A 17,910-nucleotide genomic window follows, 5' to 3' on the forward strand; every position below is an offset into this window, starting at 1 on the left:
CCCTGAATTAGATGACCCATCCCATTTCTCCCCTGAGCTGCAGTCTTGTAACACCAATGGCCTATCATTTTAAACTGGATGTCCCAAAGACATCTCACAGTCAGTCTGTTAAAACCGAGCTCATTCTCTTTTCCCCTAAAATCTCTCTTTTCCAAACTTCCCTACCTTGTTAAAGACATCATCATCTTCCCAGTTTCCCAGGTCTAGAACCTTAGAGCTATCCTAGACTCATTCTCCTTTCCCCCACATATCCAATTCATTACCAAATCTTGCCCTTTCTACCTTCACAATATCTCTGGCCTCAGACTCCTTTTCCCTGTTCACCAGGCTGTCCCCTTAGTCCAGGCCTTCCTCACACCTTCTCAGCACAGCATCGCATCCTCCTCTGAAATAGTCTCCCTGACTTAAGTCTCTGCATTCTTACTGCTCAGCCTCTCTACTACTGTCCAAGTAATTTTTCTCGACCACAGTTCTCAACCTGACTCCCCAACTCAGTCGACTCAAGGAGCTTCCTCTTTCCTCTAGGATAAGACGTAAAATCTGCACGCTGGCTCCATGGAGGTTTCCCAGCCTTGCTGGACATTGCTCCCCATCTTGCTCTCTGCACTTCCTACCCAAGGTCTCTGGGAACCCCCACAGCTCTCAGCCCACTCTCCTTGCAGACCCTCCTATCTGTGCTGATTCTACATGCTCTCGGGAGAAGAGAAGCCCCCAGAAGAGCAGCAATCGCTTGGTTTACAACCCTAGTCCCCCGCACAGTGCCTGCAGCCAACTGATCCTCCATCCATGGTGGGACCAAGGAGAGAGAAAAGTTACCTGAAACACTGTTAAAAGAGCTTGAGGAAAATTATCGAAGGTGCTCCTCTTTGTCTGGGTCTCATCAAAGTTAAATTTTCCCCCGAACAGCTGCATTCCCAGCAACGAGAAGATGATGATGAAGAGGAAGAGTAGGAGCAACAGGGAAGCAATGGACTTCATTGAGTTCAGCAGAGACGCCACCAAGTTGCTTAGAGATGTCCAATGCCTGTGAGTGAAAACGTGGGTTAAAACAGACCCAGCTGGGTGCGTACCCAGGTGACATTCAAATAGCCAAACTCTCTCAGGGAAGGGAGGCAGCTCCAGCTCTCTTACCTGGTCACTTTGAAAATGCGCAAGAGGCGCACGCACCGAAACACGGAGATACCCAGAGGAGACATGATTTCCAACTCTACCAGGATGGTCTCAGTGATCCCGCCGCACACCACAAAGCAATCAAACCGATTGAAAAGGGAGACAAAATAGGCCTGGAGGCCCAGGCTGTACATCTTGACTAGCATCTCACAGGTGAACATGGCCAGGAGAACCTTGTTGGCAATATCTGGAAAGGCAAATGGTTCAGAAATCTGGGTGCTCTGACCACTGGACACATCTTCCAAATGAGCGCTCCCTTCTACCGCCCATCTTTGGTCACCAACATATCCTGCAAGCTTGGGGGAGAACAGTGTAGCCTCCAGCACTGCTGGGCCCAACTACCCTGTCCAAATGGGTGGGTCCCTCACATATTCTCGTATCCAAAGGCTAGGTCCTAAATTCAGGCTACATTTCAGCTACCAACATTCACAATTTTATCTCCGTTTGATCATACTTATGATTCTGTTCTTCTTGGTCATGTGAAATGTGTTCTCTAACAATGTTCTCCTCCTCAGCAGGATCCAGAGTTCCCATCCTGGCTCTGCTACAGACTAGGAATGGGTCACTGGGCAAGCCACCTGGCCTCTGTGGGCCTCAGTTCCTCACTTGTTAAGTGAGGAAGTCTGGACCAGAGGACTTCTGAGGGACCCTTCAACCATCAATGTCTGAGGATGAGGGTGATGACGATGAATACTCCACACCTCAACCCAGGAGGTGACCCTGAGCTGTTGGAGGCTGTGCCCCAGGGGCAGGAGCGTGGACAGGTCTGCCCAAGCTGGAAAGGCTTTGCAAGGCCACAGGGCTAGCAGAGAAGGTGACGCTGCTAAATTCAGAGCGAATGGCTAGCACAGGGGCTGCAATTACTGGTTACAGAAGTCTCCAGAGTCCCTGTGTGATGGAAGGCCTGAAGCCTGTGGTGGGGGAATGTCTGTGCTGGTGCAATTACAGACCTCTTAAAAACTAAGGTCTCTGAAAGGTGTTCTTTCTCTTCTCCTTTCAGAGTTCCCTTCACCCCAGGCCAGATTCTCTTTGTAACAGTCTACTCATGCCCCCTCACACTTCAAGTTCACTAACTGCCTCCCCTGCAGCAGCTTCCTCTGATTGGCTAGTTCCTCCCAGAAGTTCCACATTCAGGAAGTAGCCACGCCATCCATCTTCTCATTCTCCGTCAGCCTCCACTCCAGGAAGTTTCTAGACTTTCTTGACCATGCCTCAGAGTGGCTCCTGTTCTCTCACCCCTCACCCTTCAGTTTCATTTATCTGTTGTCTTCCCCCATTAGTAGACAAGCTCCTTGAGACAAGGGGTGGTCTGTCTTTCTGCTTGTATTTATATTCCTGGTTCTTATCACAGTGCCTGGCACTTAATAAATGCTTACTGACCCATAAGTAAGAATCCCCCACCCCAAGTTCTTAGTGGCAGCATCAGTGCAGGGCAGCCCTAATCAGCTTGTTGGAATGGAGTAGAGGGAGTACAATGTCATCCTGAGCAGAGGCAGTGTGGCTCAGTGGATGGGGTTCAGGACCAGGACCTGGGGTTCAGCAGGTCTGGGCTTCTGATCACAATGAGCTACACACAAGTCACTTCCCTCTGAGCCTCAGTTTCCTGTCCTGTAACATGGGGCTGAAAAGACCCATAGTGTCTCTCTCGTGAGGTTGCTACAAGGCATGAGATAATCTCTATGAAGCATTATGTCAGTTATTTTTCTCAGTCATGGATGGTCTAACTACAGCGTTCACGTGACACAAATGTGGAGATCTCACTGAGTTGAAGCTATTTCTTAAATTTTCATATTAGCACTCATCAGAATTGTTCGCTCTTAATTCCCCAGGAAGCTAGACTCCGGGCTCAGGTCTCTGAGCAATCCAAAACAAAGAGAAAGCACTTTCTTGTCATACCTTGAATCTGGGTCAGCCAATCAGGCTGATTATAGTGTTCTGAGGAAATTGTCAAGGTGTTGAGGAACACTAAGAGGATCACCAGCCAATAGAACGAAACCGATTTCACTGCGGCTCGGCATCTTCTTCGATTGAAACGGTGCCAGCGACGCCAACGTCGGCTGAAATACAAAAATGACTTGATTCCCAATATGAAAGTCTTGCTACCTGAATGGGCGCTGACTGAGCTCTGAGAATGGCAGTGAACAGAAGGGGGGATGGGAAGGATAGGGGAGGGAGTGTGGACAAGGAATGAGACATCTTCACTTCCAGAAGCAGTGATTTTTGCTGGCCTCAAAACCTAAGTTTTGAGATGCCTGCCTTGGTTTTCACCATCCTTATCAGCTGCGTTTTAGTGGCCCTGTCTAACTTCCTTGCTAAAGAATGTTTTATATGTAATTCAAACTCTGAGTATATCACTTCGACATGAAGAGTCAGTTTATAGATACATAAAAGGAAAAATAACACTTACATACATATATATACACACACACAATATATAGAGACAGTCTGTTCAGTACAGCTATGTGTATGTGAAAATTTCTTTGGACAAAGTCATATACTAAATGTTATAATTATGCCTGGGCTTTTTGAGCCATTAGACAGACTTTATTGGAATAAACATTATCCAGAAAGCATGACCCACCTCCCCCACAAAAAAGGTATCTTTCAATTCTTTTCTTAAGCCTTGCCAGTCCTTTCTGAGCTTGGCAGAGCCATCAATTCTACATGAGTCTTCCCACTGAATCATCAGCTGCCCTTTAGGAGTAGTGATGCTCAAATACACCTTCATGAACAGAGCTAATATTGAATCATATTTTCATAAAAATAAAATGAGTCCAACCAAACAGACATGTAGTGAGCTCCTTCCACCCACTTCAGGTTCCTGTTTGTAATTATGGAAAATATTCTCTTGCTTAGCCAGACTTACTATGAAAAACATCTCATGCCACAGGGGATCATTTTCTTCATTCACCTTGAATTGGTGCTGACGTCTACCAATGAACAAGAGAGCCAATAATGCTGAGGAGATGGCTCAGCAGGGCCAACTGATCCCTTGCTGATGACAAGACTGGGTTGGGGCGGGGGAGGGGTTCCTAGGCTATGAGTGACAGGGCAGGGATGGACAAACTACATTAATGGAGCCCTCTGTATTTAGCTAGAGACAAGTGACCCTGTGACAGTGTGGGAAGATGGCGACGCTCGCTCTGCCTGTGAAAAGGAAAGTTTGCTCTCCCCCTGAAATTGCTCCCAGTGTTTACAAAGGTGGTAGAGGAATAGCAGCAAATATTCCGTGGGATTTGGAAAACTTCTAGCCAGGAGGTCAAGGCCGCCATAATACACTTCTGAGTTTCATTACACACACGTGCTACATGGTAGGAACTCTTGACCATAAGGCAGGTTCACCCAAGCCAACCATTATGGGAATAATGGAATACTCATAGGATTTGGACATTGGAACTAAAAGGGGCCTTAGTGTTCATCTAGTCCAATGCCCTCATTTTATGATGTGGAAGCTGGAGCCCAGAGAGAGTTAAGTGACTTGCACAAGTTGACTATAGTCATGGATAGTAGAGATAGGATTTGAACTCGGATCTACGTACTCTAAATCCAGTGATGCTCCCTTGTCTAAGACAAAATGACATCTATGGAGAAGAAAGACATGGACCTGTGTTGCCACTGCTCTCAACATGTGTGTGTGTGTGTGTGTGTGTGTGTGTGTGTGTGTGTGTGTGTGTGTGCGCGCGCACGCGCGCTGCCTCCCTGAGAAGCTGCAAACTGCACGGCAGCAGAGGAATCTCTTGTTCAGGGCTGGGCAATGACTAGAGCATGCACTGAATCAAGAGGTGGCTGGTTGATTTTTCAAATTAAGTCACCAACTTTTATAATGGCTCAATATTGATTTCTATTAAAGTGTGTGTAAGGGGGAGGGTGCATATGGAGGAGGACACTGGAAAGACAAGAATAAAGAACCAAACAGAAATATGGTCAAAGGAAAACTACTGACCTGAGCTTGGATTTGGAGATTGCTTGACTGAAAGACACAAAAACCAAAACATATTGTTGAGAAGATTCATGTGCAACATTTCCCATGGTCCTTTGTATCTGTCCAGCGGCTGTTGCTCTGTAGGGCTGAGTGTGGACTACAGAGACCCTCCCCCAGTCCATCCCTCTGGACTCCACAGAAGGCCCACCATCCCTGAATGAGCCATGGCATCAAACACAAGGCTGAGAGTTCCCAAATGATGTGTTGTCGCCTCTCCCTCAGCCCTCAGAGGAGAAGTCTGGCCGAGCCCTTCCTTTATAGTGAGTGCTGGGCCCACGAGGAGGAGTGTTCAGTAGGACGGGTACCAGGCCCACACTGCACCACAAACTCCACTATTAAAGCCTGCAGCACATAGCTCTTAACCTCACTCCAGCTATCCTTTGGGATGGTGGCCTGTTTTTTCAGAGAAAGACAAATTCTTTCTCAAAATCCACCTGTTCCATTGGGAACATGAGCAGCTGCCATGCACCCGGTTAAAGTGGCCTAAGCAGTGTGCAGTAGCCCAAAGGCAGTGGAGCAGCAACACAGCCTGCAGTAAGAGGAGCCCCCCACCCCCGATGGCTTTTGTGGCCTCTCCCCACTCAGAGAGCCTCAGGCAGGGCTGTAGCTGGGATAGTATTTGGATGAAAAAGGCTCTGGCAACTTTGGAATCCCAAAGCCTGATCTGCCACTCTTTTCTTAAAAGCACACACCCAAAATCAGTCTATAAAGAGTGAGTGCTCTGCCCTTCCAGCCTATGCCCAGAGACCCAGAAGCTCAGCATCATCGTCCTTACCACCAGCACCAGCCTGTGGAAGCGCAGGTGGAACGTTCTCAATTCCCTCCCACACTCTGGCCCAAGGAGCACATGGACCTCGTCGGTAGTGGAGTGAAATCCGCACACTCACCATAAACGACCACAGCAGCCTTGGTTCTCTCCTTCTCCACTGATGTTTTCAGTGTTCACAGACTCTGTCTCGCTCGTGGGCATACTTGCTGTGGAGAGAGAATGGACGGCTCAGAGAGAGGGATGGCTAACGGCCTCGTGTGGATGGGCATCCAAAGAGCTCCTCCCCTTTGCCTCACCCAGGATATCTCCAAGCCAAAGGGAGTGGTGTCTTGATGTGGCTTTTGTAACAAGGATTTTGGCAGGCAATGCGAACGTTTCCTCTTGTAAGGTTTGTGTCCTTTAGTGCCTTCTCGGGGTTGTTGTGCAGTGAAAAAGTCCTTCCGAGTCCGACACTGAAGGGAAATCCCAGCAGGCCCAGGATTCTGACCTCAATAAATAACACTCTCCTAGCCTGCTCACCCCTATGAAGGGCACTTATTTGTTATTGAAGAAGCCACTGGGTATGAGGTTCTAGGCTGGGGAAGGTACCTCTCCAGGCTCACTAGCCTTTGGGTAGATACGTGGCCTGCAATGGGGTTACTGCAAAATATGTTTTGTAAAGAGAATGTTTTTAAAGATTCATTAGGAGGTATATGTGTATGCAATGGAGGCTTTGGAGTGGGGAGTGGGGGTGGGAAGAACTACTTTTAAGAATCCCTTTTGTAGGGGCAGCTAGATGGCGCAGTGGATAGAGCACCGGCCCTGGATTCAGGAGTACCTGAGTTCAAATCCGGCCTCAGACACTTGACACTTACTAGCTGTGTGACCCTGGGCAAGTCACTTAACCCCAATTGCCCCACAAAACAAAAAAAGAAAAAAAAAGAAAAAAGAATCCCTTTTGTAAATCAAAGACTCCTTAAAGAATACAAATAATCACCTCCTGACTGATCTGTGCCCTAGGATTTTTACTTTAGAACATGGGCCACCTCTGCTTTGAGGACCAATACCCAAAAAGGTTCCAGAAAGCTGATGAAGAATGGGAAAAGGAAGGCTAGTAGGAGAAGAGTATCCCATTTGTATTTAAACTAAGGAGACACAGAGCACAAGAGAGTTCCCTGTGGTTGCCATGGCCACCTGGTCATCTGGAAGAAACTTCTCTGGAGAACATTACCGACCATATCACCTGCAGAGCACCAATGCCACACACGTGAAAGAAACTGTCCCCAGAAAGAGCTATAATCCAAAGAAGGCATGAAAGTGGGTTCCACATTCCACACACTAGAACAAGACTTTCAGTTTCTGACCTGAGAAATTTATCCTCATTCATAGAAGTCAGAGAGGGTGAAAATCAATACTAAAACCAGTTTACCTGCTACTGAAATGACAGTTCTTGCCACAGCTTATACAGAATCCTTCCTAGTAGGGGCAATGGGATACCTATCGCTGTCCGAATGAGTTTTGCATGGAGGCCTGGTCACTACAGAGAAAAATAAGGTCCCTGAACACAGGGACAACTTCATTTGGGTCCTTGTGCCTAGTAGTAGGTGTTTAATAAATAAATGTCCGTGATACTGAAGTGCAGACCTTTGGCAATAAATGATGAAGATGAAACCTGAGGCAAAGTGCCCAGTAACTAAAGGAAAACTCTTTCTCTTGTACCGAAGGTTGTCCTGCTGACATATATAGAAAAAAAGATGTCGCACCAAGAATGGCTTTTATTGAACAAAGCAGACATGCACATGTCCAGAAGCAGCTGGGCACAGTATGGGATCTCTTAACCAAAGCACTTCTCAACACGGACACTGTGACATGAGGTCCCATGACCTGGGGGATCTCTCTGGGGCCTCAGTTTACAAAAGCAGACACTTAGTTCAGATTCAAGCGTGAAAAAAAAGACATTAACGAGAGGAATTTTTAGCTATAAATATAGTTTCAAATTTCAGATGAAAAACTTTTTGACAGTTTTCAATTGTGATTGTTATCATTAAGGAAACATTCAAATGACACAAATCACAATTGTGGAGCCTGTTTATTTCCCTAATTCCAAGGCCCAGATGCTGGCATGAGGAAATATTTAGGATTCAGAACCATCTGAGGCATGTTCTGAGTCAGCCACATTTACTTTCTGCTAAGTTTTAAGAATTTAATTGAAGCTGATAAAGTTTGGACACTCCTGTGAAAGGAGGTTATTTCTTAGTATTTCTGATTCAACCAAATAAATGAAGCTCGACCACAGATCAAATGGGTTAATATTTGTAACAAGTAATTAGCACAGCACTAAGCACATAGTAAGCCCTTTATAAATGTTTCTTCCCTACTTCCTATCCCTACTGAGAAAGAAAAATGGCCTGATTCTTTCCCAGGGTGAAGGAAAAAAAAAACACCATGAGAAGAGATAACCCTAAAATCATTACCCTGTGAGTAAAAACTGTTGAGTGTGAAAGTCACAATTAAATGACAGTCCTACACTTGACTGGGCCTTGATTCAAGGAGGAGGAGAAGCCCTTTGGTCTGCCATGCTGACCATGGCAAATGGCTCCCAACCTCTGGTCACCTTCCTTCCACAACTCACCGGGAGAGTCCAGGTCATTCTGTTTGCTTGATTACCATATGGTGCCACTTCTCTGCCCCAGGCCCTATCTCGTCAAACAGATTCATGCACTTCTTGGTAGCTCTTTTCTTTTTGTTTCTGTCTCTAAAAGGCTTCAGAAAGAGGCCTGGATTTGAAATCTGAGAATCTGCATGTGAATCCCAGCTATGGGATTTACTAGCAGCATGATCTGGAGCTTGTCTTTTCACTTCTCTAGCCCTCAGTTTCTTCATCTGTAAAAGAAAGGAGTCAGAGATGGTGAGCTCTATAACCTATGATCCTCTAGAAGAGTGGTAACGATGTTAGGATTGGAATCAGGAGACCCAAGTAGAATCCAAGCTGGTCTACACATTTATGAGACTGACACAAGCAAGCTCTACTTATGGATTTCCCCCGACATATGGAAATTAATGCATCACACTAACTCTACTTCCCTCCCTCATGTGGTTATTATGGGAGTGAAGTGAGTTTATTTCTATAACATACTTGGTAAACCACAAAGCAATATCTTGGTGTTAATTATTGCTATTATGATGTTAATATTCTAGGTCTCAGTCTGTTCTATGGCTCAGACCAACTAACAAATGGACAGTTGGACACTTTGTGATGGCTGCTGATAATGGAAAACAGGGTGAGCTGTGAAGGATCCAGGTGATGGATGTCCTTTGGCCCCAGGAAGGGCCCAGAAGGAAGTCTCTCAGTGCCCCTATTTCTCCTTTATATTTCAGCAGTTCACCCACTTCCTCACTCCCCTCTAAGAAAGCTCTCCGGGGGCAGAGCCAGAGAGAAATGCTTTTTTGTCCACATAACATTTTCCCTTTGTTTCAAAGAGGTCGTTCTCATATCCTGAGATTTTTTTCTCTCTTCTTCCTCCTTTTCCCCAACTTTTACAAATTGACATTAACTTTACTCCACTGAGCCCCAACAGAGTTATGGGAATAGGACTAGGAACTTGACTTGTGATTTGATTGGTATGGGGAACTCTCAGATGAGGAAATACCTTCTCCCGGTATAGGTCAGCACCTTCTCTGCAGGAGCGGTTATGTGACTTGGCCAGAGGTACTTGACCAGCATGTATCAGAAGCAGGACTCCAGTCAAGGCTTAAAAAGCTAGCAAGGTAAACCGAAAACCATTTCATATGGATCTCTGTGCAACAAAAGCGTTCCAGAAGCAAGAAGATCACCTTTAGTAATCAAATAATGTATTCCCGTGGCTTGACAAGCCCCCATCGCCTTTAAGACAAAAGTTTGGCAGGAGAGGATGCTGTGAAGCCACACTGTGGATGGGGAAGTTACTATGGTAACCACTACAGCTTTCACCAAAATCGAAAAAGAATGAGTTATATAAGTTACAGATTCCGGTGAGTAAATCAGCCTTTCTGGCGTGCTGCAGCATCCTTGCTGTTCTGCTGCACTGGTGCAGCTGACTGCCACATCCCTGGCACTGCCCTGTTTGTTGGGTGACCTGCTTTGCCTCCATTCGCAGGGATTGGACCTTGTTTTCTGAAGAGCCACTGAACTCCCCCATACATGCAGGCAAAGGGAGAATCACAAAAATGTTGGCTAGAGGACATAGTCTCTCCCAGGAGAGGAGGCTGGGAGGGCAGTGTGCACATTCAGGGAATTCAATCACTTTCCAAGGAAACTGATTTTTGTTTTGTTTCCTAATAGCCACCACAATGTGTGAGCATGTGTGTGTGTGCGCGCGTGTACACACACACACACATACACACCGATCAGCATTTATTAGGTACCACCCATGTGGAAAAAGCATTGTGTTGGGGGCTGGGGACAATCAGAGAAATAGTCCCTGCTCCCAAAGACCTTTTACTATACTGGAAGAGACAGACAGACAGACAGACAGACAGACAGACAGACACACACACACACACACACACACACACACACACACGGAGGTTTGTACAAAACTTGGACAAAGCCAAATACCAGGTCCCTAATCAGGGAGGTACCAATAGCTAAGGGGACCAAGAAAGGCCTTAGGCCCTTAAGCTGTATGTCACGGTGGAGAGAGCTCTGCCTGGGCAATAAGAGAACCTGATAGGACAGAGATGACCCCTCTGATGCTGTGGGCAAGGGATTCACTCAACCTCCTCACTGATGAAATAGAGTAACTGTATTAAACAGTGACTGTGACCCATTCTAGCTCTACTGCTTGGCATGTATCATTGGTGTATTTTTCCTATGAATAGCTTTCAAAAATGATTAACCTACTAGGTTAATCATTCTTGTTAAGTGTTGGTGTCATTTAATTTGATGATGTATAATTGTAGATGTCAAATATATGGTAGCTATTTTTGCAAAGGACTGCCAAATGCCCCTTCCCACCACAAGGTAAAGGGTTTGCAGACTGACTGCCATCTTGGGGCTTGGGGATCCCATAGATAAACATTCCCTATCAGTTCTAAGAAGGACTTTGGACGACTAAACCCCTGGAGCAGGAAGGTGGGCATTAGGGATCGAGGAGTTCTTAAAGAAACACACCCTTTAATAGACATAGTAAGAGGAAGCAGACACAGGAAGGGGGCAACGTGTGCATCCCTGCCCAAGACTTCACAAGGCAACAACTGGGAGAAGAAACTGCAAGGAAAATACTGGAGAGGAGGCTGATGGATGGTAGTGAAGGGAGTGACCTTGCCCCTAAGCATCTGCATGTTAGAGGCCAGGCCGGCGGGAGAGTGGAGCCCAACCTCCCTCATCTGAGTGACCCGACTGTCCTGCTTTCTGACAAAGCCCACAATGCCCTTCTTCCTCTGCAGATGCTTTTTCTTCCACGTTTTTGCTTTGAAAGCCTGCTTCCACTATTTCATGGAATGCTTCCCTCTCCCCAGTCTACCCCTGGTGAGTCCAGGGGTTCCCAGAGTCCATTTACCTTCTCTTCCACTAAGTGAAGGAAGCTGCAACCAGCCCCACAGGTCAGATACATACATAGATACACATGTATTTGTGTGTGTGTGTGTGTGTATATATATATATATATATATATATGCTTATGTATGTCCATGTAATCATAAATATAAACTCCTTGAGAAAAGGGACTGTTTCAGAGTCTATCATAGTGCTTGGCAAATAGTAGGCACTTAATAAATGTTTACTGATTAATTTCTAAGGTAGTATATGTAGTTAGAGCAAATAACTTAGAGTCAGAATATCTTAGGTTCATGCAGTATCTCCAACACTAATTAGCTGCAGGATCTGCAGCAAGTTTCTTCTCTTCTAGGCCTCAATTTCCTCATTTGTAAAATGTAAAATCTGGAAAGATGATTTCTAAAATCCTTTTCTAGTGGTGATATTCTGTGATTCTGTAAAGTCATGAGGCATCAGTTTGAGCAATAGAGCAAGCCAAAGTGTACACCCCTGCCCATTCCCACAGATGGAGGTAGGGTCCATGATTGGTGAGTAGCCAACCACTAAGCACCAAAATGGGCTTTTAAGAAATGCTTGCTTATCGGTTACATTTCTTCCTAATTAGTCTGTGAGTGCATGAGAAGTTCGAAGGCCTTGCTCTGCCCCAGCTGTGTTTCAACCTCTCAGATCATCTCCTCCTGTGTAAAATGTGACAAGTGACCCAGACTATCTCGGAGGTTCTTTGGCTACAAAGTCATATGGCTCAGAGTCAGCCCCCTGGTCTTACCTTCTCTGGTGACACCAGCCTAGTTTCTGTCCTTTTAGAAACTTGAAGCCGAGAGTTCTCCCGGACTTCCAAGTTCATGCCTGAGCTAGCTGTCAGTCTAGACAGAAGACGACACCCTGTCTGCCTCTGGATAGCTGTTCCCAGAAGCCTGTTCACCCAGTGACAGCCAGGAGGGGTGGCATTTACACTGGCAGCTCGGACCCCGCCAGGCTGAGATCTTGGCTTCATGGGCTCATAAGTTCCTGATATGCCTTAGTCACTTTCAAGGGTCTGTTTAGGAACCACTTCCTCTTAGAAACCTTTTTGACCCGCCCCCTCTTTCCCTTCTGAAATCACCTTAGGAATAGCTAAATGGCCCAGGGCACAGACCACTGGGTCTGGAGTCAGGAAGACCTAAGTTTAAATCCAGTCTCAGACACTTCCTAGTTGTATGACCCTGGGCAAGTCACTTAACTTCTGTCTGCCTCAGTGTCCTCAACTATAAAATGGGGATAATAGCAGCACTTACCGCCCAGGCTGTGGTGAGAATCAAATGTATTGCAAACTTGTAAAGTGCTGTATCAATGCTACTTGTCTTATGTGTGGACTTCGCTGTCCACACTGTGTGTCCTTACTAGAACAAGAGTTTCTGGAAAGCAGGGGGTGGTTTCTTTTTGTCTCTGTATCTTCAGTACCTCACACGGGGCCTTGTACAGAACAGACTCTTAGGAAGCACTTACAAATCCAAGTGAAGTCCTGGTTTCAGCATCTTAGGCAAAGAATTAGGAGATGACAGATCATTTGCCCGTATTCTTTTCTGTGCTAAAATTGATAGGGCTCTTTGAAAAATGGAAACAGTGAGAAACAGCCTAGAGGAAAATCAGGCCACTTGCCCAGATCTGAAATGCTTCGGGGCTAAAAGAAGAAAGGGGTTTTGCATTAGTAGGGAAAAGGAGCTTCAAAGACTGCTTCAGGAACAAGATTGTCACAGGTCCCCCTTCTTCTTCAACAGCTGAACCCCAATAATGCATTCTCAAGGTCAAAGCACTCATTTAAGGGAAAATTGGAGAGAAAACTTACGAAGCACTACAATCACTGATTTAAAACAAGCAATTCCAACACTGTATAGAAGTACATGCACAAGCTAGCACACACTGCTTCCACAGGAGGCTCATTCATGAAGGAAAATCCGTCAGAGATTCCAGGGAAAGCAGGTGCCAAGAAGTCACTTCAATGTCCAAACACACAGAACTTGCTGGTTACCATGGTCTTCAGCGTGCCGGTGGTGGTGGTGGCGGCGGCGGCCACAGCAAAACATCCGCTTCTTTTTCTCATCCTTTAGTAAGTCGGCCACTGTAAGCTCTTCCAGTTAAATGTTGGGAGTTCCAATGTTATACAGAAGATGGCAGCAAGACCAATGCAAAAAGACAGCAAAATAAACCAGGCAGCCACGTGAGAGGGCACAGACCCATCAGGAGCCCTAACACAGCCCGAGGAGGCCCTTCCACATGACTCCCTCCCAACAAAATGGGGGAGAGATGTCTGTGATGGCAGAGTCTGACTCACTGAGACTGGTGGGAATGGGACCCATGATTGGAAAGCACAGAAGAGAAGAAGTGTAGTCAGAGTAGAAGTGTATATTCAGAGATAGAGCCATATCACTGCTCAGTAAGTGAACAGTAAAAAGGGACATTCACACTCTATGGTCCTCCTAGACAATGGCTAATGGCCCTCACTTTTGGTTAACTGCCCTAACCAAAGCCATACTGCAGCAGGCATATTATGCCCTCTGGGCTGCCAAGGAAAACAGCCCTGAAGTAGGGTTCAAAAAACTTGGCCCTTCATCGGCCACTTACTAGTGACAGAAGTAGTAAGTAGGTAAGCCACCTCCCTCTTCCTGAGGCTCAGGTTACTTATTTACAAAATAAGTAAGTTGAGGGAAGCGAGGTGGATAGAGCACTGGGCCTGGAGGCAGGAAGACTTGAGTTCAAATTCAGCCTCTTACTAGATGTGTGACCCTAGGCTACTTGCTTAACCTCTGTTTGCCTCAGTTTCCTCACCTGTAAAATAAACTGGAGAAGGAAATGCCAAACACTCCAGTATCTCTGCCAAGAAAATCCCAAGTGGGGTCACGTGAGTCAGACCCGACTAAACAATAACAAGGACAAAAACAAAGGAGCTGGCCCAGACTGACTTCTAATTAACCTTTACACTCTATGACTGCTTCAAGGGGGAGCTTTTCAAATGCTCTTTAAGGGAAACAGCCGCGTCTCCAAAGCCATGTCAGATCTCAGGGTGGCCTAGCAGCATGCACAAGGAGGAAGCTCAGGTTAGTTGGCAGGAAGGAAAAACATGTAGAATGGGAGGGATCAGACACGTGAAAAAGGAAACATCTCAAAACTCACCCCTCTTTCTGCCCACCCAATAGTCCTGGCTGGGAGGAGGGGGGGGGGCAAGATGATGGACAAATTATCTCTCAAGAAAAAAAATGGTCATGAAAATGGGACCCCTTGTGCCCCCGCCACTTCGGTCACTTGGTTAAGCACTAGTGCTCATGAAGTCGGGAAACTCTCCCCTATTTTAGCCTGGCAAAACCCCTGGGAATTGTTCCAAACCCCAGCCAGTGACAGTATTAGCCTGACTTGGATTCAAGGATAACCTTAAGGTCCTTGCCCAGTTCTCGCCCTTCCTGATGCTCGGCAGCATTCTTCACACTTGCGAGTTCTTTTCTGGACCCTGCTCCCTCCTCTCTGGGATTTCCTAACACTTTTTCTAGGTCTTCCTCCTACCTTTCTGCCCAGTCCTGGTCCTTCTCATTCTCCTCCGTTCAACCACCATCCTGGTCATAAACCCTAAATGCAGGGATTCCCAAGGGTTTTGTCTTCAATCCTTTTCTCTTTCGAATCTCTGCTCTTTTCCTTGGGGACCTGAGCAATTCCCATGAGTTTAATGGCCACCTCTGTGCAGATGACCCTGAAATCTATATATCCTCCCTCCCCATACCTATTCTGGGTCAGTCCTGCATGAACAGCTGCCTCCTGAACATGTGCCCCTCAAAAGCCTTTTCCATATCCTCTGTATTTGCCAAGGCTACTTCCAGCCTTCCCGGCACATAGCTTTGCATTTCCAGGGCCATCCTTGACCCCTCACACTGACTCAAAATCAAGTGACAAGTCTTGGTTTTCTTGCCTCAATGTCTGTCATGTAACCATCACCCTACAGCAGGCCCTGGCCATTTCAGTAGTTTCCTAATTCCTCTCCCAGTCTCAAGTCTCTTTTCCCTTCAAGAAATTTTCCATACAAATACTACCAGGATATTCCTAAAATATAGATCTGACCACATCACTGCCTCCTCCCTAGACTCCAGTGGCCCCCATAACCTCTAAATCCTTTGGTTTGGCCCAACATCACCTTCCCAACATTCTGAAACGTTGCTCCTCTCCACAGATCTCCTGGTCCAGGCAAACTGGCCGTCTTTCAGTTCCTTCCATACAATGCTCCATCCTGTTTCTGGGCTGATTCTCATGCCTGGAATGCTTCTTCCTTCTTATCTCTCTCAGTCAGTTAACAAACATTTATTAAGCAACTACTATGTGTCAGGCAGGCACTGTGCTAAGCACTAAAGATTCAAAGAAAGGTAAAAGACAGTCCCTGACCTCAAAGCCCTCAAAGTCCAGTGGAGTTGAGACAACATGCAAACACCTATGTGCAAACAAACTATATGCAGGATCAATTGGAAAGAATCAACAGAGGGAAGGTACTAGGAACTACTGGGGGAGCCCAACTAAAGGGGATGAGGAAAGGCTTCCAGTAAAAGGTAAGATTTCAGCTAGTCCTTGAAGGAAGCCAGAGAAGCCAGGAGGTGGAGGTGAGGAAGGAAAGAGTGCCAGGTATAGGGAACAGCCAGTCAGAGAGAATGCCCAGAGTGTCCTGAGTAACAGAGAGGATCTAGTATGGCGATGGGGTGGTAAGGTGTAAAAAGACTGAAGGGGGGGGCTGGGAGGCAGGTGATGAAGGGCTTTGAAAGCAAAAGAAAAGACTTTGTTTTTGATCCTGTAGGTGACAGGGAGCCACTGGAGTTTACTGAGTAGAGGTAGTATGGTCAGACTGGTGCCTTAGGAAGATCCCTTTGAGAGCTGAGTGAAGAAGGGGCTGGAGCGGGCAGAGCCCTGAGCCAGGGAAACCCCTATACCCAGCAGCTAGTGCCGTGGTCCAGGTGTGAGGTGATGAAGCCTAAAGCAGGGTGGGGGCTGTGTCAAAGGAGGGGAGGAAAAACCTATGGGAGAGATTTTAGGAAGGTAAAATCAATGGGCCTTGGCAACAGACTGGATGCAGGAGGAAGGTAAGAAATAGTGAGCTGAGGATGAGATGTAGGTTGTGAGCCTACATGATTGGGAGAATGGTGGTACCCTCAAGAGTAGTAGGGACGTTCAGAAGAGAAAGGGTTATACGCATTTATAGGGTACCTACTGTGCACCAGGCACTGTGATAAGCACTCTTTACAAAAATTCTCATTTGATTCTCACAATAATCCTGCAAGGTACTTGCCTTTATTAACCCCATTTAATAGCCAAAGAAACTGAGGCAAACTATCAAGTGACTTGCCTAGGGTCACACAGATAGTAGGTGCCTGAGGCCAGATTTGTATTCAAGTCTCTCTAGGTCCAGGCCTAGTCCTCTATTCACTGTCCCACCCCTAAGGGGTACAGTCTTCGGGAGGAGATAATGAATTCTGTTCTGGACATGTTGAGTTTAAAATCTCTATGGGAAAGCTACAGCTGAAGATAGGAGACGAGAGATCCAGAGAGCTTAGGTCTGAGAATTCTTAGTCTAAAGGATGGTAACTAGGAGCTGATGAGATGACCAAAGGAAACAGGACCGTGGGAGAGGAGAAGAAGGTCTAGGAGAGAGCTGGAATTATCGGATGAAGATGCAGCAAAGGAGACTGAGACGTCACAAGGTAAGAGGAGAACGAAGAAAGCAGTGTTCTGACAACCTAGAGAGAAGAAACAGCCATGGCACAAAAGGTGACCGACAGTGTCAAAGGCTACAGAGAGGTAAAGAAGGAGAAAGACTGAGAAAGGGTCATTAGGTTGGGCATTGAACAGACTGGTAACTAACTTTGTTCAGTCAAATGGTGATGGCAACCAGAATGCAGAGAGAGAAGAGAGTGAGAGGAAAGGAGGCAGATGCACCTAGTGAAGACAACCTTCTGAAGGAATTTAGCCACAGGAGGAGAGATGTGGGATGATAATTTGCAGGGCAGAAGGACCCAAGTGGTAACAGGGGAGAAATGGGTGATAGGGCAAAGAATGGAGTAAACAAAGAGACCGAAGGTAAGTGAGAGAACTAGAAGTGATAGAGTGGGCAATCTATGGCCAAAGACAAGCAGGATGGAATGGGATCACCAAGATCCCAAGAATGCAGATAGAGAAGTTGCTAGTCCCAGGTGATGGACTGGTTAAGAACTGAGGCAGGGGGACAGCTAGGTGGCGCAGTGGATAGAGCACTGGCCCTGGAGTCAGGAGTAGCTGAGTTCAAATCCGGTCTCAGACACTTAACACTTACTAGCTGTGTGACCCTGGGCAAGTCACTTAACCCCAATTGCCTCACTAAAAAAAAAAAAAAAAAAAAAGAACTGAGGCAGGGAGGGACTAGAACTCCTGATGTGGATGAAGAACAGGGTTTGGGGCTGCGAGGCAGAGGAAGAGGCAAAATGAATCTCGATT

The 17,910-nt window shown here is 46.4% G+C and overlaps 1 protein-coding gene across 9 annotated transcripts in view; it reads right to left on the bottom strand.

Moving 5' to 3' along the window:
- The window catches only part of CACNA1D (calcium voltage-gated channel subunit alpha1 D), a 355,589-nt gene that overhangs the window by 120,020 nt on the left and 217,659 nt on the right, over positions 1-17,910 (bottom strand). For all 9 annotated transcript variants that reach the window (XM_043981543.1, XM_043981522.1, XM_043981527.1 and 6 more), the window contains 5 exons: positions 6,040-6,127; positions 5,114-5,140; positions 3,067-3,227; positions 1,132-1,357; positions 817-1,024 (listed from right to left, as the gene is read on the bottom strand). In XM_043981543.1, the coding sequence (XP_043837478.1) occupies positions 817-1,024; positions 1,132-1,357; positions 3,067-3,227; positions 5,114-5,140; positions 6,040-6,127 (710 nt within the window). The remainder of the gene's footprint in view (positions 1-816; positions 1,025-1,131; positions 1,358-3,066; positions 3,228-5,113; positions 5,141-6,039; positions 6,128-17,910) is intronic.

The sequence above is a fragment of the Dromiciops gliroides genome, chromosome 1 (genome assembly GCF_019393635.1).
Source record: "Dromiciops gliroides isolate mDroGli1 chromosome 1, mDroGli1.pri, whole genome shotgun sequence".
Lineage (NCBI taxonomy): Eukaryota > Metazoa > Chordata > Mammalia > Microbiotheria > Microbiotheriidae > Dromiciops > Dromiciops gliroides.